This window comes from Ictalurus punctatus, chromosome 29, assembly GCF_001660625.3.
Source record: "Ictalurus punctatus breed USDA103 chromosome 29, Coco_2.0, whole genome shotgun sequence".
Lineage (NCBI taxonomy): Eukaryota > Metazoa > Chordata > Actinopteri > Siluriformes > Ictaluridae > Ictalurus > Ictalurus punctatus.
In genome coordinates, this window is record NC_030444.2 from 1,597,448 (window position 1) to 1,620,502 (window position 23,055).

Below are 23,055 nucleotides of genomic sequence, written 5' to 3' on the forward strand. Positions count from 1 at the left end.
TTAGCACGTGCTAGCTAGATGTCTAGTGTTAGCCGCATGTTTATATCAGTTGGGTTTTAGCCTTTAAAACCCCGTTAAACTACGGCAGTCAATGTCATGATATACATGCTACTCATTCTCATTTAATACATAAATAAATACAGTTTATAAATGTCTTAATTTTTCTGCTGTTCAATCACGAAAAATCTCAGATCTGCGAATCGACTCCCTTCGTTCACATCAAACAGCAGATTCATGGAACCGATTGAAATAACCGACTCTTTACCTTACCAGAGGAAACTCCGTGTGGATGACTATGGTAAGACATTTTTTTTTAATTGAGTATTTTATTTTCTAAATCAACTGTTGTTAATTATTTGTTTAGATGAGGGAACCATGGGGCAATCTTTATACAGTTATGAATCATTTAATAACTAACCAAATTGTTACAAAATAATAACCATGTGCCCAATATTCAAAATGGTGTCCATTTAAAGAAATATGTAAGTCAAAATTGTGCTTTTTACACCCGTCCTTTAGCGTTATGAACAGCAATACGTGTTCTCGTTATAGTTTGTCACTTACGGCTAAATAATGTTTAAGTCCAATTAAACGAGTTTTGACAAAAACTTACTGTAGACGGTTTCCATAAATGGAAATTGGTGGATTACAGATACAAAAAATAAATAAATAAATAATTTAGTGAAAAATGTATTTGATTTGAAATCGAAGTGTCGAGTGTAAACTTTAAATTACAAAAAAAAATAAAAACCTTCCTTATAAATAATTCTCACACTGATATAAAACAATACATCTGTTTATTTCACCCACACACAAGTGACATTCAGTACGGCAATAATTATACATAAAATATATATGTATATATCTATATATTTAAAACATAAGTCTTTACAGAATAGTAACTGTAAGTGGCAGTGGTTATTTAGGTGAACCTTTAGAAGTGCTTTTTTTTTTTTAAACAGATCATCCTATATATTTACTTAATTTAAAACTCGAGTAAAAAAATTGGCCAAATGTGACGCAAGTATTTAAAGAAACGTGTACGGGTTTTTTAAAACTTTATTTTTAAATACCACAGTGAGTTGCATTTATTTAACACTTTAGGAGTTTGTGCTTTTTGCAGTTTCTCTGTAACACGACGAGCTGCGTGTTTGTCTGATTAACTTTGGGAGAGAGAAAATAAACGAGGACAACAACCGTTTATATCTGCTATAACAGAAATTAGATTCATTCCCAACGTCAAATGTGACTATGGATAAAAGGTATGATGATGTTTAAATAATAAATGACAAATGGCTGTGGTGTAAGAGGAATAAAACGCATTGGGACATGCTGTTATAGGAAAATAATCAACTTTGGGGCAGTATCCATAACTCTTCCTAACACCATGCCCGTCATTGATTATTTTCCTATAACAGCATGATTGAAAGTGTTTTGTTCTTCATTTCAAACTTGTCACACGTATCAGGCTGTACTTAAAACCTGATTTGATTTTTAAGCTTAAATATTTATAAATTCATAACAGGATTTGCATCAATGCTAGAAATGTACTCAAACTTGGCAGTCAGGGGCATGGCACGTCTTTGGCACTAAATGATTGATATAGGAAAGCACATGGCACAGAGAAAGAGACAGCTGAGACAAACTGAGCAGGTACAGGAACCAGCCTACAGAGGCTAGGGACAACCGACAATTAAAAAAAAAAAAAGACAACATTATTTAAATTAAAGAAAGGAAACCTAATACGTCAGGAGCAGATTTTTTTTTTACTCTGCAGTGATGGACTGAACAGAGGTCATTTAATCTGAATATCAAAGTAATGACCATTTAAAGGAACAGTTTAGATAAATATATATATTTTTTAAATGTTCACCTCAAACATTCGATTAGTCAAGACATGTTTGATTTATACAATGCTAAACTGGTGGCAATTAGCCTTGTAGATCTAGTGCAGAAGCGAAAAAATATATATATATATATAATGTATATATGTTCCTAAACTGTTCCTATAATTGTTTCTGCCAGACGGTAATTACTGGCCTGAAGGCATTGAATAAAATCACATTGGTTACCCAAGTACGTTTTAGGCAAAAAGCTCACACTCAGCACCACCGAGTGGACATCATCGTAACTGCACTTTATTTACAGAGCGAGGAGGTGTGTTCGAGATCACACCACCCTCCACCCCCCTCCATCTCTGTTTGTGTTTACGTCTTGATCTTGGCGTAGAGCCGATCGATTTGTTCTTTGAAGTGGTTCCTCAGCTCCGTTCTCTTGGCCTTCAGGGTTGGTGTAAGGAGGCCGTTCTCCACGGAGAACATCTCGGGGTTCAGGACGATGTCCCTCACCTGGACACACACAGGAAGAGGTACGAGTGAACATAAACCCTTTGTGAACTGCAAAACGGTATGCAGATCCCTGAACATCTCCCATGAGTGTTAATATGGAATTGTTTCTTGAAAGCTACTGAGCATTTCATGTCCGTAGGTGTGGCTCCTGCTGGGTTGGAATGAAAACCTGCACCCACACCAGCCCTTTCCGGATAAGATTGGACACCCCTGCTCTAGAGACACTGAACGAGTGTATGCTTGACTTTATTCTAATGTTGTGTATCTGAGCACTTGTCCTCGCTCATATTAACAGCTGTGCGGCAGCAGTTAAAGTTCGAGCAAAACCAAGGCTCCGTGCCAAGGGTGGTTGCCAGGTTTTAAGCTCAAACCTCTTAAAAACCACAACTCAGCTTGGAATAATTACAGCCTCTTTTTTTTTTTATATGGAGTTAATGTCGAGTAACACAAGTTTCTTGCACGTGTAGAGCTTTAAGTATTAAGTGGAACTATAATATCTGTCTCGTATCCAGTTCGCTGGTGTAATTCCACTTTTCCAACACTAGGAGGCAGGGCACGTCATAAATTGTCATTAGGGTAAACGAGCACTGTGCCGCCTCTTGTGTCGCATGGCATGAAACTGAAATGCACGACGAAAACAAGCGACGCTGGTTGCTCAAGATGGCGGTCTCGATAACGTTTGAGGAATCAATTTTTTGGACATTATTTTGAGTTTGTAGCGTCAACATCGCTAAAGGCAGTTTTCCACTGACCGGTTCGACGCACTTACGTTTCCATGGTAGCTTAGTGTCGCGTCAACAAGGCTGCCACTCTAGCGAACATGACTTGGCTGATGGACTACATTTGCATTAAGAAGAAAACCCGTGTCCAGAAGAGGACGGTGTCTTGCTCATTAGAGACATTCATTTACCTCCAGGTTCCCGCAAGGCTACTTCGAGACGACGTCTGTTGTTAAACGCGCTATACAAATAAACCTGATTTAAATGTTCCCACCACTCTCGTGACAGAGAAATGGGGGAAGTGCGTCTGCCCGACGAGCCGACCGCCACCATCAGCTGACCTGCTCAAAGGACTTCAGGCCGCCTTCTTTCCCCAACCGCACAATGTCCTCTAGAATGGCATTTTTCACTTCCTGTACAAAAAAAAAAGAAAAGAGGAAGTGCAACTTTAAAGCGCACACACACCAGACAAACGGTAATATGGGTTGAGAAATAAACTGGAGCCAGGCACTGCGTTTAACACTGATCCACGCTTTTACTTCTTTCTCACCTGGATTACTAATATTGTTATACTGTGTGTGCGGGGGCAGGGGGTTCACCTTGCTCTTGCACAGCTCGAGGTAGGAGCCCACAAGTCCTCTTTTCTTGGCCCATCCAGGGAGGAATTCGGGGTCTGGTACCACAATGCCGATTAAGCATGCCTACACACACACAACACAGTGCATTAACATTTACTCACACACACCTATGTTTCACTGTGTTTCATTGTGTGTTTTGTTTTGAGGACCTGCAGACTGTCTCCATGAACGAAGATCTGAGCCACGGGGTCGCTGTGGATGTAGATGTTCTCGATCTTCTCGGGAGCGATGTACTCGCCCTGAGCCAGCTTAAAGATGTGCTTCTTCCTGTCGATGATCTTCAGCGTGCCGTTCTGCGACACACAGAGGACATGCTTAAAGAGGTGTTTCTACATGCACGGAAACGCCTGAACACAGTCTTAACTTCAAATCTAACATGAACACGTTAATCGTATTCACCAATCACATATGCGGTCAAACATGACCGAACTTTGCATCTAGACACGCACGTACAAGTTCTCCGAGTCGGGACAGCCCCAAATAAACCCGTAAACAGTTGAGGAACGCGGAATTTACCGGGAGCCATTTGCCGACGTCGCCTGTGTGCAGCCAGCCATCTCTATCGATGGCCTCCGCGGACTTCTCCGGATCTTTCAGATAGCCCTGGAACACGTTTGGTCCTTTCACACACACCTAAACAATAAGTCAACATAATACACACACTCAGATGTAGGAATTCCACTAATTTCTAGGATCGGGTTTTAGGAGTTGTGAAACGCAGCGGTGACTCACCTCGCCCTCTCCCTCGGCTGCGTAGTAGCTCATCTCAGCCACATCGATCAGTTTCACATAATTACAGGGTAAAGGAGGACCCACGTGACCTAAAACACACACACACAGCAGCTTGTGCATGTGGTCTTTCTGCAAGCGTCTTTGTGTGTGTGTGTGTGTGTGGGGTAGTGTTACCTGCCGTCCAGTCTCCTGGCAGAGACATGGAGCATCCTGCAGTGCATTCTGTCTGTCCATAACCTTCATAAAACTGTCACACAGAACACACACCATAATCACACAGAGCACACGCACGTGGTCGTCCACGTGACGTAAACGAAAACGCCGTTCATACACTTGCCCATTTTTCCTACTTCCAAAACGTCGAGAACTGAACTGCCTAATATCCTAACAGCCCGTAACAAGATAATCAATGTTCGCTCGATACTTCACAGTGGCGCCGGCAGCCCGTGTTCGCCATCTTATTTATTTATTGACAGCGAGGAGAACGTTACGTGATGGAACGAAGTAGGTGTGGTACTTCACCTGGCAACCGAGAGCAGCCCGCAGGAACGTCAGCACAGTGGGGGACACGGGAGCGGCGCCGGTGATCATCAGCCTCACACGCCCACCCAGACTCACCTAGAAATAATAATAATAAGTTACCGGTATTTATGGAATAGACTTAATATTTAGTATTTTAACCCTTCCAAAAAATTTACAGATATCTAAATATACATCACTTCTTATTCACACTAAATTCCAGAAGGTTCCCTAGTAAAGTGTACTGTGGACTACATTAGTGTATAAGATGCGGTTATGCAGGACAAAGCCATGTGGGATTCTTCTCTCCAGCTTCATCAGGAAACTTCCTGATTTGTTCGCGTGAATTTAGACTGAATTGAAAAGCCTGCCGCATGTCGTTCCCTCTCCAGTTTCCACCTCGAACACGCTCGTGTCTTGCGTTACCTGGACTTTGTTGAAGATGAGTTTGTCCCACATGCTGTCCTTCCTCACGATGCCGCTGCGCATCTCCGACTCTTTCCTCCTGGTGGCGAAGTCGAGCAGCCAGCGCTTCAGCGGAGTGTTCGCCTGCCCAAAGATCTGAACACAGTGTGTTGGTTATCAGCTCGAGGGTAAACGAGTGGGGTAAACCGAAACAAACCCCTTTTCAGTTCCCGTGTCCCAATCGTGTGAACTATGCCAAAAATAAATAAATAAATAAATAGTGTCTGACTGGTCCTGACGAGAATGATTATTTCTAGTAAAAAAGTTATGACAGATTCAGTTAAAATATATTGCCGTTTATACTGAAATGCTCCGTTAAACTATATTTGAACGCTGCATTCAATGCCCCCTCAACTGGAAATTCCCATTCAGGGCCGGTCTCCTCAAATCCACGTTCCCCAGGTGACATCGTATCAAAACGGCCGCTCACAGCATCAGCAGTAAACACAGCAGCATTACCCGACGTATACACAAGTATCGCGATCATATTCGCTTGTTAAGTCTGACACGGACTATACAGTCTGCTGTTCTGAGGAGGATATATACAATCACTCATCACAAACGTTTTTCTTTCTCGCTTTGTAGCACGAACACACGGCATTCGACATCGCACCGACAATCGCAAAGCGTGCGCATCAGAACGTACGAGTCCTCACCTTGTCGAACATGCGGTTGAGGAGTCGGGGGACGACGGGGAACACGGTGGGTTTGAGAGTCTTCAGATCGTCCATCAGCGTACGGATGTCGCCCTGAAAGAAACCGATCCTCGCGCCGTGCACCAGGATCACACTCTATACACGAGGTCGAGGATCGGGACATTTATCTATTTATTTATTTATTTATTTTCATTTCAAAATCATGCGCAGAATATTTGTGCGTAACTGCTAATCTGTTCATTAATAATCTGTTATTAAACAAAACACAACAACCGTAGCAGTTAAAAAAAACAACTGGCAGAAATGTAAATATTCAAGACGTTTCTGTATCGTTTTTGCTGTTTTTTTTTCAACTTTTTAATTTGATAGATATATTAAAAAAAAAAAAAAAAAAGAATCTCAGCCAAGTGTTAGCTAGCTTTTGACTCGGTTCATGAAACAGAACCTTGATGTTTTTTGGTATAAAGATTGATTAGCGGGATACGCTAAATATGCTTTACATCACACGTAAGAAATGTGTACATTCTTACCATTTTTGTCTCGTTTTCACTGGCAGTGTTATATATATATATATATATATATATAAATTGTCATTATAAAAAGACATTAGCCAAGCAATTGTTAGCCTTTGGAACCAGATGTTACAGCGTTTGCCAGAAATGCTAACCAATTGACAATGTAATTTTTGGGATAGGAAACGGTTTATTAGTTAATTATTACCACCGCAACTGAAGAAAACGTTGATATTCCCAACATTTCTGTATAGTTTTTGCTGATGTTACGCCTTTTCGTTTGCACTTTCCGTACACGTAAAAGGGTGCTAGCTAGCGCGCTAAATCTTACCTCAGTCCAGATTTCCTACCTGTCTAGCAAGACAAAATCAACCTCTCTCTTTTTTTTTTTTTCTTTCCCACTAAAAGTCTCAAAGTTGAGCTTTTCCCCTCCTTTTCACAAACCCGGTTCAGTTGACTGTGTATCAGAGCGCTGTGTGTTCAATCACACGTTTTCCCCAGTCTGGGATTCACAGTTATATACGTACCTCTACCACCCTCTCGAACATGTGCGCGAGGGGAAGGTAAGATACGTGGATATCGGTGTGGTTGAGCATGCAGTGTATCTGTAAAACACACACACACACACACACACACACACACACATGCAGGGTAAATCACACTGTACCTCCATCACTCTCTCAAACATGTGAGCAAGAGGCAAGAAGGAGATGATAATGTCGTGACGATTCATCCTTAGTTTTTCCTAATCACACACACACACACACACACATCACGCAGCAGGAAAGGAAGCAGGTAAACAATGAAAGAGGAAATGAGACAATAACTGCAGTAGAACAGAAATAAAAAGGACTTCCTGTCATAAACATATCTTCAAATGTATAATGTCATTAGAGATTATAATAAAACAGGTATACGATTATTAAGCAAATTTCTACATACATTTTCTGCTGAAAATGGACCGTTAGATATCCAAGTATGAATGTGATTGTGTGTAGAAATATAAGGTGAATTACTATATTAAAGATGTATTCGATTTGTTTTTTTCCCCTCGCAACCAATTTAGTAATCACTCGGCCCCGAGCCCTTAAAACCGGTCTGTTCTGAACATCGACGTCTCGTCTCTAGCGGTTTGTCGTGAAACAAATCCACGCTGAACGAAGGAATTTCTTCTGACACGAACGCGTCTGCATCCGACACGGCTTTACGCCGCGTCGTGACGAGAACCTGGGAGATCGGGAAAGGTCGGCTATACCTTCGTGATCCGGATGAAGGCGGCGCAGTTGGAGATGACGTTGCCGTGCGTGAGCATCGCACCCTTCGGCTGCCCTGATGGAGTAGAATAATTAAATCACTATAGAGAGTTTAACCGGACGGTACTCGTCTGATAAATGAAACATATACTGTACACTCTCTCACACACGCACACACACCTGTCGTTCCGCTGGTGAAGCAGACCAGTGCGAGGTCTTCAGGTGTAGGAGGCTACATAAGAAAATCCACATAGCAAAGCAACACGTCAGTTTCCACCAGCTCACTCCGAGTTATTATTCACCTGAAGGTTTAAAACCCTGTAATAATATTCTGCTTACCACCGGGCGTTTGTGATAAGCTCTGCCGAGAGCCTGCAAGAAACACAACGCAGCTTCAGTTAACACAGTTCCGCTTCTAAAGTGTGTGCATGTGCATGTATTAGTGTGCGTTTGTGTTAACCTCCAGTTCCCTCAGGCTGAGAATCTGGATGCCCAGCTTTTCGGCTCGTGCCGTGAGCTCGCTCTCCTTCTCCTCCATCAGTACGACGGTCCTGACGCTGTGCTCTCGACCCGACACACACTCCAGCACCGTGCGCACCTTCTCCACCGTGTCACAGATCACCGTCGATATCTCGGCTAGAGACCGGGATTAAGGAAGAGATGAGGAAGACGGACCGAGACGCTAATCGAAACTAATCACACGACACGCCTCATCTGTTTAGAAGAGTTCATAAAATGTGTGGGGTTTTTTTTATGTATTTATTCTGACTGGGCAGACTATGGTGGAAACGGTCACTGCGGCATGTTTTTAAGAAAATTGGTCACGCCCTGTTGAACTCCGATCGTGTGTTTACTTACCTTTGTCTACGATGTAGCCGATGGCCTTGGTGCCCAGTGTGTCATACAGGGGAACAGCCACCAGCGAGTACGTGTAGCAGGCCAGCTCAGATATAGTCCACTGTAACCACAGCGCCAATAATCAGAAACATCAACCAGTCCACTCGCAAACTATTGGAACTATTATTTTTTTGCCGTACAGTGAAGACGTTTGGGTTTGAGACCAAAACATGAATATAAACATGATGGATCTGAATTTCAGCTTTCATGTCCTGATATTTACATCTAGACGTGTTAAACAAGTTTTTTCTCAGAAAACGAGCGAATGTGGACCTTCCCGATGGTCAGGTCTCGTTTTCAAGGTCACTCTGGCTTTCCGATGCACCGCTACGGTGGACGAGCGGTTTCACGTCGCATGTTTCATGTCCTCAGGGTTGTTCAATCGAGGAAGTAAAACCAGGATCAAGTTTACAAGGAAATTCCCTCAAACGTGATCACGAAATCTGTTTATATACTTGCAAAAATAAACCTGGACAATACAGTTGACATGGATACTTCGAGATACTGTGATATTGGAGACTTCATGCTTGTGTAAGCAAATAAATATATGCCAGTGTGTACCTCAGGTCTGTTCTGGGAGAAGATACCAATGTATTTGTCTCCTTCTTTACTGTGACCTCTGTGGAGCAACGCTGAGCCAATCATCTCGGCCCTGTCTGCAACCTATAATAGAGAGGAGTTATACGGCAAGACGTTTTAACAACACAGAAATATATTATTCTAGTATCAATCACGTGGGTTACCTTGGCGCAGGAGGGTAAGTACTGTACTCAAATTAGTTACAGAGTTTATTTGGGAGAGGAAAGTTGGTGGGGAGTTGAGGAGGTGGGAGGACTGGTCATGGTACCGATGGGGGCAGGGTTTGTAGCCCGATTAATTACAGCGTCATCAGGTGTGGGTATCGTGGTCTGGCTGGTTCTAGGGATTTTGGGCAGTAACCATAATCTGATTGCTTAGAGTCAATAGGGACAGGAAATGATGTACGATTGGTGTAAAGAATGGAAACTGTTGTCCAATTGGGTACGGTGGTGGTGAGAATGGGAAAGGTGGTCCAATTGGTTACCGTGGTGGTGAGAATGGGAAAGGTGGTCCAATTGGTTACCGTGGTGATGAGAATGGGAAAGGTGGTCCAATTGGTTACCGTGGTGGTGAGAATGGGAAAGGTGGTCCAATTGGTTACCGTGGTGGTGAGAATGGGAAAGGTGGTCCAATTGGTTACCGTGGTGGTGAGAATGGGAAAGGTGGTCCAATTGGTTACCGTGGTGATGAGAATGGGAAAGGTGGTCCAATTGGTTACCGTGGTGGTGAGAATGGGAAAGGTGGTCCAATTGGTTACCGTGGTGGTGAGAATGGGAAAGGTGGTCCAATTGGTTACCGTGGTGGTGAGAATGGGAAAGGTGGTCCAATTGGTTACCGTGGTGGTGAGAATGGGAAAGGTGGTCCAATTGGTTACCGTGGTGGTGAGAATGGGAAAGGTGGTCCAATTGGTTACCGTGGTGGTGAGAATGGGAAAGGTGGTCCGACTGGTTACAGGATGTTCTAGAATGGCCTAATATCGTTGCTTAGATTCTCCTGCTGTTACGTGCCTAAACGCTGGTGCTATTAATTCAGTATTAACCTCTGACATCTTACCTCTTTGTACGAGAGCCATTCGTATGGCTGCTTGGGTTTTCTCGATCCTAAACAAGGGCCGTTATCTGAGCAGAACAAACAGAAAAATAACGCTTAGTGTCAACGCATCAACTGAAAGAAAACCTGCAGGCGATCTGCTCTTTAAAAAAAGGTATTTTTTTAAAAATTGGTGTCATTTTAGGACGCTTACTGGACACTCTGATTCCACGAAGAAACACCTCGTACATGGTCCGTGCATCATCATAGAAGCGGATCATCAACCTGTCGCTGTCCAGGAGGGTGGAACGGCGAGCGAATTCCTCGCCCTGGAAAACATCCCAAATGTATTGGAGCTGCTAAGACATGTTTGACGACTCGTTCCAGTAAAAATAAAAAATAAAAAAATTAAAAAGTGTTAACAAATCCTGACATGGACATACATCTCGAGAAATTTACAGCATCTTATTCTTGCTGAGATTTTAAACCCCACTCTGCACCGCATTCCCTTCAAGACATGAGCATGGCTCATCGCTTAAGATACGAGTAAGACATGCACAGTAAGACGCTGGTTTGTCCTGGCACCCGGAGGCGAAATGAACATCCCCCTGGCTGGCCTGTCCTCATGCACAGACTGAAGACCCATATCTTCACGTCAAACCCAAGCCTCGACTAGCACTAATCCCTCTCTAACAGCGATTTGGATTAATGGGATCCCTAAAGGATGTCCGGATTATAAACAGTGATGCAGAGTAAGTGATGCACAGAGAGAAAGAAGAATTGAGAGGAAGAAAGACAGAATAAAAGACGTAGGCAGAAAACGAAATGGAGAGTCACAAATAGAGAGACAGACAGAGAAGGATGTTGGCCTGAGGTTTTCTCTCTTTCTTGTGGTTGCCAAGGCTGTCGCTATGGCAACCGTGCAGGCTGAGCACATCTCCTTCTCTTTCTGTTCTCGCAAGGAATCGACGTTCAGGTCATTCAAGCAAATTAAAAGTGTTAAGAAGTGGGAAGAGATTTAGGAATCCATGTTCTCATATAATTAAATCTATGATGGACTGAAAAACATTTCTAAGGAGGACACAGAACATGGCTTGATAAACATTTCAGGATAAAATCGTTGTTTCAGGTGTAATGCTGTAAGTTCTGTACCTCCACCTCCACAGACTGCATGGTGAGGTCACAGGGGGGCTTCAGGGCTCGTGGTCTGGTGGCGTACCAGTAGGTGGTGATGGCGGCGAACGCACCCATGCCCATCAGCGTGTTGGTGGGCAAACTACGCACATATTGCCTGAAGTCGCCAAATTCGGGCAACCGGAACTGCCAAATCAGATCCTGCACCTGCATGGCTCGGCCACCGAGAGGCGCTCCTCAGTCAAACGCACACACACCACGAGTCTGTACAGAGAAACCAAGATTGGTCAGACAGGAAACTCAAATTGCGTCAACAATAACTTCCTAACAACAGAATTGTACTGGTAAGGCGGTGCAGCAGTCAGTCAGTGAGGTAGGCATGGCCTTCGTACCTGTCAATCTTAGTAAAGGAGGCGTGTCCTCTGTGCCAACAATAACACAAACCCTCACTCAAAAACTTAACAGACTAACCCTAGTGTGTAACCACAAACCTGCAAACACACACACACTCTCTGTCTCTCTCCGGTGACCCTGTCCTTCACCCAACCTGACCGCTGCTGAAAATAGTCCCCACCCACCTGCACACTCGTGACTCAGCTGGATATAGCAGCAGGGTCACGTCACAGATCACAGAAGAAGAAAAAAAACATGGGCTTGTCATCGAGTCCTTATTTTTTAATGAGTCGTGAGCTTTGAAGTGCATAGATGGGAACGTGGGTGTGTCTTCGACTCCATAAATGTATGTCTCCAGCTAGAGGAAAGTCACTGGCATTCAGTTATGCTCAAAGACACGCCCACCTGTCACACTCGGACACGCCCATCCATGTCATCCAGACACACCTCGGCATAAATCCAAACACACACAAACACACACACACACACACACACACACACACACACAGAGTGAATGTCTATACTTACAGGTGCGAATCACATGATTAACCGAGAGAGAGAGAGAGAGAGAGAGAGAGAGAGAGAGAGAGAGAGAGAGAGCGCAGAACAAAGTCTGGAAGTGTGTGTGTTTCAGTAGTATATAGGACTCTTAGACGGGTTCCTAAGTGACTAAGAATAGAAGAGCAACACCCCCTCAAATGGCACGCGCATACGCACACACGCGCACACACGCGCACACACACACAGAGACACTTACTGTTGCCTCAGAGGGAAACCAACGTGCTGTCTTCCTCCCTGTCTTGTGGTTTGATCCAAATGTTTGGGCAGAGCAATATAAACCCTGTGTGTGTGTGTGTGTGTGTATATATATCTATATTACACATATATACATGTGTGTCATTTAGTACACCAGCGTGATCCTGGCATTCAACAAGGAGGTTCTTTTCTACCACTTCCTTATTTTATGTACACACACACACACACACACACACACACACAAATAAAGAGCTGACCCACATTAAAGCATGAGTGTGTTTATATAAATTCCAGCAGAGCGAGTTGGAGGTGATAATCGTGTGGGTCGACACAGCCGGAGTGGAGAGTGTGATGTTGATCTACCGCTCATCACACACACACACACACACACACACACACCCAATAAACGGCACACATTCTTCATATGCCGGAAAGTCAGTTAGCAACATGCACCATGTGACTTCAGCTTGCATCAGTGTGTGTGTGTGTGTGTGTGTGTGTGTGTGTGTGTGTGTGTGTGTCTCAACAAAAGCCACTGTGGTTTGATTAGCAAGAAGGCTAAATGCACTGAAAGAATAATTCTCATTGAATGGAGTTTTTTCTCAGCGAACGAGCATCACATCTGAGAGAAATGTGGACGTTCCCGATGGTTAGGTCTCCTTTTCAAGGTCACTCTGGCTTTCCGCGGTCCGTATACAAGACTTCATGGCTACATCGAGCTAGTCAAGAGTTAGTAAAGATAAGCACCGAGAGAAAAAGCACCACTACCGTGGACGAGCGGTTTCGCGTCGCTAATGTCGCTAGGGTTGTTCAATCGAGGAAGTAAAACCAGGATCAAGTTTACAAGGAAAACCCCTCAAACATGATCACGAAATCTGTTGTTGTTGTTAAAGCCTTACAAGAGGCTTATTGTTTACACACACACACACACACACACACACACACACACACACACACACAAATAGGGACCTAGTTAGCAGGTCATGTAAATTCTTATGTGAGACTTAACAAGATTGTAAGCTTGCTGCTGTAAAACACGCTAATCCAATTCTGATCCTCTGATTAGCACATTTTATATAAGAACAAACTATTTAGCATTTAGCTTAGCACACATGGCTAGCCAGTGTTCTTTAAGGACTCCAGATTTGATCTAACTAGCCATGTAGGTTACACAGGTAATGTTTAGCGACTGTCTGCTAGCCTCCTTTCACACCTTATTTTATTTAATACTTTCTTTTATAGAGAGAATTTAGTATTTGGTTGTTTATGTTACTTGATACACGGCTAGCAAATAAGCTATACTTAATACTTTATTTTATATCACTCTTACGTAGCTAGCCACTTGTTTATGTTTAGCTGTACCCCAACTACAGGCTTTAGTTGCTAGCTAGCTTTTTTTAGCTAGTTTTAACCTGATGTTTAATCACGTTTTCATGAATAAAAATGATTTCTTCAACAGCCGTATCATAGCGCGATCTATCTGCATGCGGTGTAGCAACACGTGAGGCTAAAGTCATCATTCGTGTAGCTTTTATTATGAATAAACGTTTCGTCGGGAAAGACATCGTTGTAATTTGAACAAAATCCTGCCACGTATGGTTAAAGATTTTTTTCTTAAATTATCTGCACAAAAACGATGCGTGTCAGGATGAATTCATGCATTTACGCGACGACGGAGAAACTTCCATCTCGATCGTCTGTGATTGGTCAGGATGATCAGAGACTAGTCCGAGTGACAAGACAATAGACATGCTACAGGTGAAGCACAGGCCTGAAAAGAGCCAATGACAAGTAAATGGAAGAATCTAGAACATGTTCTGGGATGACGGCCCATGAGTCTGTGTGTGTGTGTGTGTTTAGGTGGGGGATTCAGCCTGCTACGTTCATTAACCCACGTACACACTCGGCATATATCTGATATTAAATTACTTCTGTCCAAACCTTTAATACTCTCTCCTTCTCTCTCATACCCACCCAATGCGCACCAAAATGAGTTCATTATCCACTACAACAGATGAAAATAAAAGATTAAAAATAGATTAGATGGATAAATTGCTAAAACGTTGACTAAAATTTAACAATTGTTTAAAAAAAAAAAAGGAAAAGAAAAAAAAAAAGAAGTGAATTCTAATGCAAACGTGTAAGTACAAGACATAAAGGTATAAGAATGAGTAATAAATTGGATGAACTTTTTTACTGGAGTGAAAACAAAAAATAAAGGAAGTAAAATGGGAAACTGGTGACTAGAATACAGTAAAACAGCTACAATGGCTAAATGGCAACTTTAAAGGGCAAATATGGGTTTAACAGAGCGGTAAAACAGGCAAATATGGGCTACAAAGATCCGCAAAATGGGTAAGATGGGTAAATATGGGCTAAGAAAACCCTCCACCTGCCCGTTTGTCCCCGTCGCTTCCTCTCTGACACGTTTTCAGTATATAATTTTAAAAAGAAATCTGACCAGCAAAGTGTCCTCAAGGTACTCGTTTCTGACTGGATAACCGACCACCAACATCGCAGCACCGTCATTATGGTAGAATGATCTTTAATCCTTTCCGATCTTTTAAACCGGTTCGACATTTTGATTTGAATTGATAGGGTTATATATTCATCACTTGCTGTGATTCCTCGAATCAGATGCTATTTGGTACTGTGGTGTCGCACAGTATCGTGGAATACAAGACATCGTAGAAAAGCTGTTAAGTGGAAACATTTGACGATGTGCATCATGGAAATCAGGCTTCTATTAATTACTGAACACCGTCGGTCCCGATCTGCGAGATCCATACGGTGTATAGAGCTTCGGATAACGACAACTCTCTCACACACACAATGCGTTATATGGTTACATGACCCTGTTGTAACTATTAAAAAAGCGATCCTGGTTAGCTTTCAAACGACACCAGCCCTTCGCAGGTGGCATCTACAACGCCTGAGAAAGAGGTCACGGAAGCCGATCGTTTTAGCCGACTTTGGAGCTCTATTTATTTAAAACGACACCTCAGACGCTGCTACTGAGCAGAACATGATTCAATCCATTATTTTCCCTGGGTTACAGACTTTGTACGTTCAATCAAATTTTTACGAGAATCTATTTATTTATTAATTTTTAAGATTGGGTGAACCTGTAGTACATGTTGTTTACAATTTTAAACGTCTATTCACAGTCATTTTCGCTTTATTTAGTCTAGTATACTATTTACTTAGTCTGTAGCCTCACCAACAAACTATGACCTCACTTTTATGTCATTCTTACTGTACGCTAATTAATGCCAAGATCTCTAGAGCTTGCCTGGACTTGCTGTAAAAGAGACTGCGCTAAAAGTAACCCGCTACTCTGCCCAAATTCCAGACATTCCTGTGTGCAGCTGGCGCTGCAGATGTAACACACTCATGAGCTCATATAACATGCATGTGCACACCAAATGCCCAGCTAGCACTTAAATATAATGAACTTTGGACTTATGCTTACTGGACAGTGAAAGTCATCAGGAATGGGTCATTTTCACAACACTTGCTATCCAGGTACAAACTGTTAATACGAGATGTAAACAAACAACAACACGCCCCTTGCACTATATTTTGAATTAGTAGAGTTGGCTTTTTTCACATAAAAGTGAGGCTTTTATGGATCTTGACGGCACACAGACCTGGTGCACTAACGTTTGACTGAAGCAGCGTGTGCTGCAGATGATTCGGCCTGCGTGAAAGCTGTAGACAGATGTGGCTAATCTGATTAATGGTGCTGATAGTCACCAGAGAACGTTCTGCTCAGAGGTCCATCATCGAGCTCCAGTGTTTGGGGGACGTTTCTGGGAACCTGTGCTGGATGAGATTCTCATCAACATCACATCCAGTGGTTTATCCAACCAGCCATGTCCATGATCTTACAATCTTACTCTTATATGAGTAACACAATTCATAAAAACTAGTGGTTAACGGAACGGTTTGGAAAAATTCTATCTGCTAAGACATATTTGGGGCCTGGGGTTTTTTTTGCTACATTGGTAATGTAGCAAAAACGTTTTGGTTGTTTATTTTGCCAAACATTTACATATGGATCAACAACATTTGTAAAAACAGCAGGTACAGTCAAGTGAAACCAAGTTTTTGCTAAAGAAAGAAGTTATCCTGGTTATCCAAGATGGCCGTGTCCATCATTTTATAACAACAAGATGTGGTTTGAGTTAGATATTTACTTAAAGACAACTTTCCACACCAAATAAGTCGTGGCCAATCAACTTTACTGGTGTAAATGAATTTTTGGGGTTTTTTTTTTTTTTTACAAAACTGTTCCTTTAATATAATAGTTACTGCGCTTGGCAGCCTTCGTCCTGTGTTTTGCATAAAGTCAACGATCCCGAAGGCCGAAAGTCACGACGAACGTATTTCAGTACGTCACGAGCGGCTCGACACAAACGCACACAAAGCGTTTCTTAATTGATTCTTAAAACATCTTCATTCGCTCCCTTTGTCCCGAACCTCAAACCGCTTAGACAAAACTCCAGACATTCCTGAGTGCATCTGGTTGTAACCTTCGAAACAGACTTGAAGTCTTATAGTCTGTCTTGCATAGAAGAGAAAGTAAACCTCAGTGATGACTCATCGTCTGTGCAAAAGCACTTGTTTGAGGTTAAACACCACTGCGTGCGACCGTTCATCCGAATACATGACTACCACCAGCGTATGTGACTCTTTATACATTTGTGCAGTTGAGCAGTCTTACTGTCCCAAACATGAGAAATCATGTCTACACTGCCAAGTCATTTATACAAACAACGTACTGTAAAGTCACAGTACTACTGCAACAAAATTCTCCAGAATCTCCATTTTCCTTAGATGTGACGCTAAGGTACACTGCATGTCTAAAATTACATTTTAATTACGGTCACAAACACAAGAAATCACGCCGTTCGCCTCTCGATAGCGCTTTCTGCCGAGTGCGTTACGCGGTCTTGTGATGACGCGTGAGCAGCAGTTCAGAAATATGCACTGACGGGCTTCACGTGTCCATGACGAAGCACGTGTTAGCCTTCACCCTCATCAGTTGTCGTATGATACGGGAGGATTATCAGTTAGTGGAACTTCACAAAAAAAACCCACAAACGGTGAGACGTTTATGCGGCATCTTCACACGATCTCGTGTGTGAAAAGCGTTGCACGAGGTAATGGTCAAGCTCAAGCTGGATTCTGTGAAACTGCACTTCATTTCCCACACACTCGCAGTTATTGAGTCGTTTCACATCTGCTTCGGCTTACGTAACCTGCATTTTCCACCCTGGTCCGATTCGGGGCAGCAGCTGCTGTCGCGGATTTTTCCATGCCGTGGACTGGAGGATGATTAGAGCCAACAAAACGTCCAATCCTGGCCCTTTAACATGACGAAGACCACACAAGACCAGAGTGTCCAAGTAACTGCACACATCTCCAGGACCCGGCTAATTTTTATTCCCTGTAGTTTTTTTCCTGCTTGAACACACTTTGACCTCAGGACCTAGAGTTCAGACCCTGTTCCCTAGGGTCAAGACCGACGAATCTGATGATTTCCACCTTTCCGGGTTTCGTCACACACCTCTGGATCACACAGGCCTTCATCTGATGCACACGCCTTTATTTTTACATTTCCAAACTGAGACCTCAGATGTTGATCTACCTGATACTCATTTTAATATCTTTCCTTGTCGGCCTGATAGTACAATCAAGAGTGCATCCTCCTTTCATTTACCATGTGGAAGCTGCACGTTTAGGAACATCAGAGGTTCAATTATGTACCCTTAATTAATTTAAAGGTACACTAGGTTCATGTTTTCAGTTGAAACACACATGATAAAGGTACTAAGCATGCACCCATGACTTCACCGCCCCAGAAACCAGGAAAAGTACAGTTTGGTGCCTTTATTTCTGAGAATGGTGAATGGTGGAATGCTCTTCATCTGAAATTCAGGTACAAATATGACAAACAAGCACGCGCACGATAGTACACAACTGAAATGTAAGTCCATGATGAAACAACAATGAACACATGCAATTGCAACCTTATGCAAGCAACCGATTTCTCTTAAAAGCTTCTAAAATATTAAGACATCGTTTCTTTTAAATCAACAGATTATCAAACAACCAGCTTGTTGCTGAATATATCATGAAAACCGGAACAAACCTGAAGCGCGTGAGTTTTACATAAACGCCGCCGACATCCAGAGAGACGGTACAGTCATCAGTGTTTATTCCCCTGTAGCACCAATTCACACACAAGCCCCGCCTCCTCCGCTCTGATTGGCTAGCACGCTAGTTCGTACTCACGAGCGGCCCGCTGATTGGATTTCACTCCTACCAGCGTTCTAAAACGGGAAGCTGTGACCATCAGCACCACTTTGCTGTATCAATTTACTGATTCGATTCTTTTGAACTATACGAGCTGAGTTTAAATGAATCGAACATTATGAGTTTCGATTCTTTTGATTCACCACTCAGAGTGCCTGTTAGAAATATTGTACCGTACAGTAACATACATTTAAGAATTTTCTTTTTTTAAAAAGAAAAAAAGAGGACATTTGGTCTTTATTACACCTTTCTATGCACAAGAAATAAGTGAAAGTAGTTAAAGAAGTCGATAGAAGTTGAATCGAATCTTTTTGGCCAATTAGGATTCGACTCAGATTTTAGCAAACAAAATATGGACATAAGTAGAATCTAAAATATCATATTATTTATTCATTTTTAAATGATACAGTAATACATTTAGGATTTTCAAAAACATTTTTAATATGTTCGTTACACAATACTGCATGCTTTTTAAAAAAAAAAAAAAAAAAAAAGATTTGTAATTAGGCTTATACAATACGTGCACAGTTTGCAGGCCTTTAAATGCGCCATTTAGTGAAAATGTCTTTCATTGAAGCGTTCCACATCTAGGAGTGTAATGATCAGAGAGAATCTGTGTGATAGTCATATATTATGTCATGTAATATATATAAAGTAAGCTAGTATTAAGTTATGAAATATACCTTTAATATTAATAATCAGGCGCAAGAATAAAATCATTAACCTATTTTTATTTCTCAATGATAAAAAAAAACTATAATGATCGTACATACATTTTGTTCTGTTTTAAATGTTTATCTTATACGATATATAATTTGAGTTTAAACAGGGTACAGGCGCCCTCTAGTGGACAAACACAGCGTTTACATACAGCCGCCTAGTGAAATAACTCAACCTTTCATCAATCACATTCTACAGACTACCAAAACTCGTAAAACGGACAAAATAAATACACCCAGCGACAATATTAAACAAACAAACAAACAATTTCTTCAACACCTAAGCTAGAACAATATTAGCTCTGCCAAATATAGAAATATAGAAAAGCTGTAGCATCTATGCACATTTCAGAGGCATCTGTTTGGAAATGTGTTATATTTCAGCTGGTAGGAATTTACTTCATTCATATATGCTTCCACGGATTGTTATGCACGTATTAATAACTTGTTTATTAATTTTCAGTGATTATAACCCATGGAAAAGAAGCTGTCGTTTTCAAGCTAAACGGCGCCCTCTATAGGATTAAAACCGCAGTACGTTAAAACCACTTAAATTAAGTAGTAATTGTTTACTTTTTTTTATTTATTTTTAAAAAATATATATATATAAGATATAAATAAACAAGATGTATACAAGTTTTGTGTAAAACTGAGTTTCTTTCTCTTTTTCTGCTGTAGAACTGATCACACACCCATCTCCAGCTGCATGAGGAATTGTAGTCTGTAATGTCAGTTTCCATGTAAATAAACACACAACAGTTCAATATAGTGGCTTCAGTGAAAAGCAGAGGTGGTTGCATGTTCCTACAGGAGATAAAAGGCTGATATGGGCACAATACAGCACTCACTGTGTGCACTAATGTGGGACAGACTCACAGTGCTTGGGCCCCGAGGTCACTACGGGTCACTGTGTCTCACATGAGGGCCTGCTGTGTGTAATCCCCAAAACCTACATTGGGAGCAATATATTTGGATCAAATAAGCCTTTTCCACATTTCAAAGGATGGTCTTGGCCCTCACCTGGCCCCGGGCCTGAGACATCACCTCATGTTTCCAGACAAACCATCCGCCATATTCCCTTCTATAAGTTTGTGTACATGTACAGCATAAAATATCATATGAAACACTATTTTATTTATTTTACATTTAATTCACATAAGTATACAATTATTTAAATGAAATCAACCATTTAACTTTCTATTTATATTTTAATTTAATTCGACATGGTTTATTTCATTTTCAGGATACAGTTACAGTTCTTAAAGGTTACTGCGATCTTTACTTTGGGATTATATTGACTGCATATTTATATTTAATTTACATATCTGTAAATGTCGGTGCTGAGGTTGTTTTTCTCCACACGGGGGCGCGCTAACATTCAAAACGACCTTGAAAACGTTGACCTGCGCTAAAATACAAGCCGAAAGAAGGTATTAAAGTATTAAGCTAACAATTAAAACAGGGTTCACTAACAAGTAAACATATAAACATTATAAACCTATAAAATATAAAGGAAGATATGAGCAATTTAAGCATTAAAATCCCGACAGAGGGGCACAACTGCTGTCCTTTTTTAAATGTGTTGTTTTAGGAAAAACAACCTGTAAATAATAAAACTGTAATATAACTTTATTATTATTATTATTATTATTATTATTATTAATAATAATAATAATCATCATCATCATTTCAATGTCTTTTGTACTTTTAATAGTACATTCATTTGAATATTATTTAATGTGCGATAATAACAGCATATATCTGTCCAAAAAATAGTGAAGTTAGACATGTAAATCGTAGTTAAAGTGATTACACTGATTTTATTTATTTTTTTTAAAAGCTATGCATGTTTAGACTTCATTAAGACAATCATTAAGCAATAGGCTACAGGAGCAGAGTGCTCCAGAAGAAAATGAGAATTTTATACAGTGATCGAAGAACACTTTAGTTGTTTTACCAGGTACTCAGTGTCCTTACAGCATAATCACCAGCCTTAAGTCTTACAGCTGTCCCTGAGATGACCACAACGTAATAATGAACAATCCTATACACTTAGATCATTTACACACATTCTGCACATCCGTTTTGCACTTGTGAGGGAAATTATTCATTTTTACTTTGTAATAATTTTGTTCTTTTTCATGTTCATGTGAGGATAACGCCTAAGAAGGCCACGTCATGTCACTGAGATCAGTACAGAATGTTTATCTGCTTACAGAGAGAGACACAAACATGTTCTTCTGTTCAAGGTTCATCTGAACATCTTCTAAGACCCTAAAACCTAAAACAAAGCCTGCTTGAAACTGCCTCAAAGTGCTCTTATCGGTACCCGGAAGTGTGTCATGCTCTGCATTTCATATATATAGTAGTGGTTCAGCACAAGCACTTCAGAGCGCTCTCGTTATTCTATCCTGTATTAAACATCTTTCTGTAATAAACCATTTTACCTTCAGAGAACGAGTCTGCGAGGGTTGTCTAATTTCCACGGCAATTTGGCGTCTCCTGGCCGGGCTGCGCGGGTCTTTCAGGTTTTCTGGACGAGTAAACCGGAGGACGCTCGTGGACAAGTTTCACCCTGAAGACCGTGTTGACGCGCAGGCGGTTTGTTGTTTGTTGTTTGTTGTTTGCTGTGCAGAGCGTAAGACCGATGCAGCCTCAACACTGACTGGTAGAAATCATCAATAATTTAGAATTAGAATTAGAACATTGAACATTGAGAGAGAAGTGTTACATGGAGCGATTTCTTATAAGAAGTTCCAGGAACTTCGCCTGTGTGACGGTAGAGATATCGGTGTTTCTTGGGTCACAGCTTCAAAACTAAGATTTATACCGACGGGTATGAGTATACAGTTAGAACAACAGAAATTTGGAAGCAAAGAAGAGAGATATTCCTAAAAGTAAAATAAATAAATAAACAAATAAATAAATAAACAGCGTTTTTGGCTGACTGGAAGGCATTTGCTGAATGGCAGAGCGAGGCACATAAAAGAGAGAGAAACCGCCAGGCCCTCGTGGTGTTTCTCAGTGTGCTGAACTGAACCTCCGTGTTTTTACGCACTGCTTTTTATTTATTTATTTTTGCTCGAAATCCTGACTCGGGCTCGTTATTGTATACACTTGTCTCCATGAGGCGCACGTGCATGACTCTGTGCTAATAATTTGTGAATTAATTACACAGCAAGCATCATAATCACGCGTATATGCATGAGGTTTGAGTATAACTGAAATCTGGGGATGAAATTAATAGACTAAAAAAATTTTTTTTAAATGCATTGCTCCGAAAACACGGCGTGTAACAAGACAGGACGGACAAATTCCCAAATTCTTCCCAAATTCTTCCCAAATGACAGGTTCAAAGTTTTAGTAATAAAAATGAATAGCACAC

At 41.4% G+C, this 23,055-nt stretch overlaps 1 protein-coding gene and 1 long non-coding RNA gene across 7 annotated transcripts; one reads left to right on the forward strand and one right to left on the reverse strand.

The window, feature by feature from the left end:
* Positions 1–2,185: 2,185 nt before the first annotated feature.
* On the reverse strand, positions 2,186–22,304 carry acsl1a (acyl-CoA synthetase long chain family member 1a). 6 transcript variants are annotated; one of them, XM_017461516.3, is made up of 21 exons: positions 22,118–22,304; positions 11,500–11,745; positions 10,562–10,676; positions 10,372–10,436; positions 9,301–9,402; positions 8,701–8,800; positions 8,303–8,478; positions 8,182–8,214; positions 8,023–8,074; positions 7,845–7,918; positions 7,117–7,194; positions 6,078–6,212; positions 5,383–5,517; positions 4,960–5,055; positions 4,612–4,684; positions 4,438–4,526; positions 4,222–4,338; positions 3,855–3,998; positions 3,667–3,768; positions 3,409–3,480; positions 2,186–2,348 (listed from the first exon to the last, which is right to left on the reverse strand). In XM_017461516.3, exons 2-21 carry the CDS (start codon positions 11,692–11,694, stop codon positions 2,208–2,210), a joined length of 2,094 nt encoding a protein of 697 aa, XP_017317005.1. In that variant the 5' UTR covers positions 11,695–11,745; positions 22,118–22,304; the 3' UTR covers positions 2,186–2,207. The 6 variants fall into 6 exon arrangements, with proteins under 6 accessions (XP_017317005.1, XP_017317003.1, XP_017317008.1 ...); XM_017461514.3 differs by lacking the exon at positions 22,118–22,304 and adding an exon at positions 18,788–18,894; XM_017461519.3 differs by lacking the exons at positions 7,117–7,194; positions 22,118–22,304 and adding exons at positions 7,257–7,334; positions 18,788–18,894.
* On the forward strand, positions 2,264–6,630 carry LOC124626521 (uncharacterized). Its single transcript, XR_008393753.1, has 2 exons — positions 2,264–2,368; positions 6,007–6,630. It is a non-coding gene; the product is annotated as an uncharacterized LOC124626521 (long non-coding RNA).
* Positions 22,305–23,055: the final 751 nt, after the last annotated feature.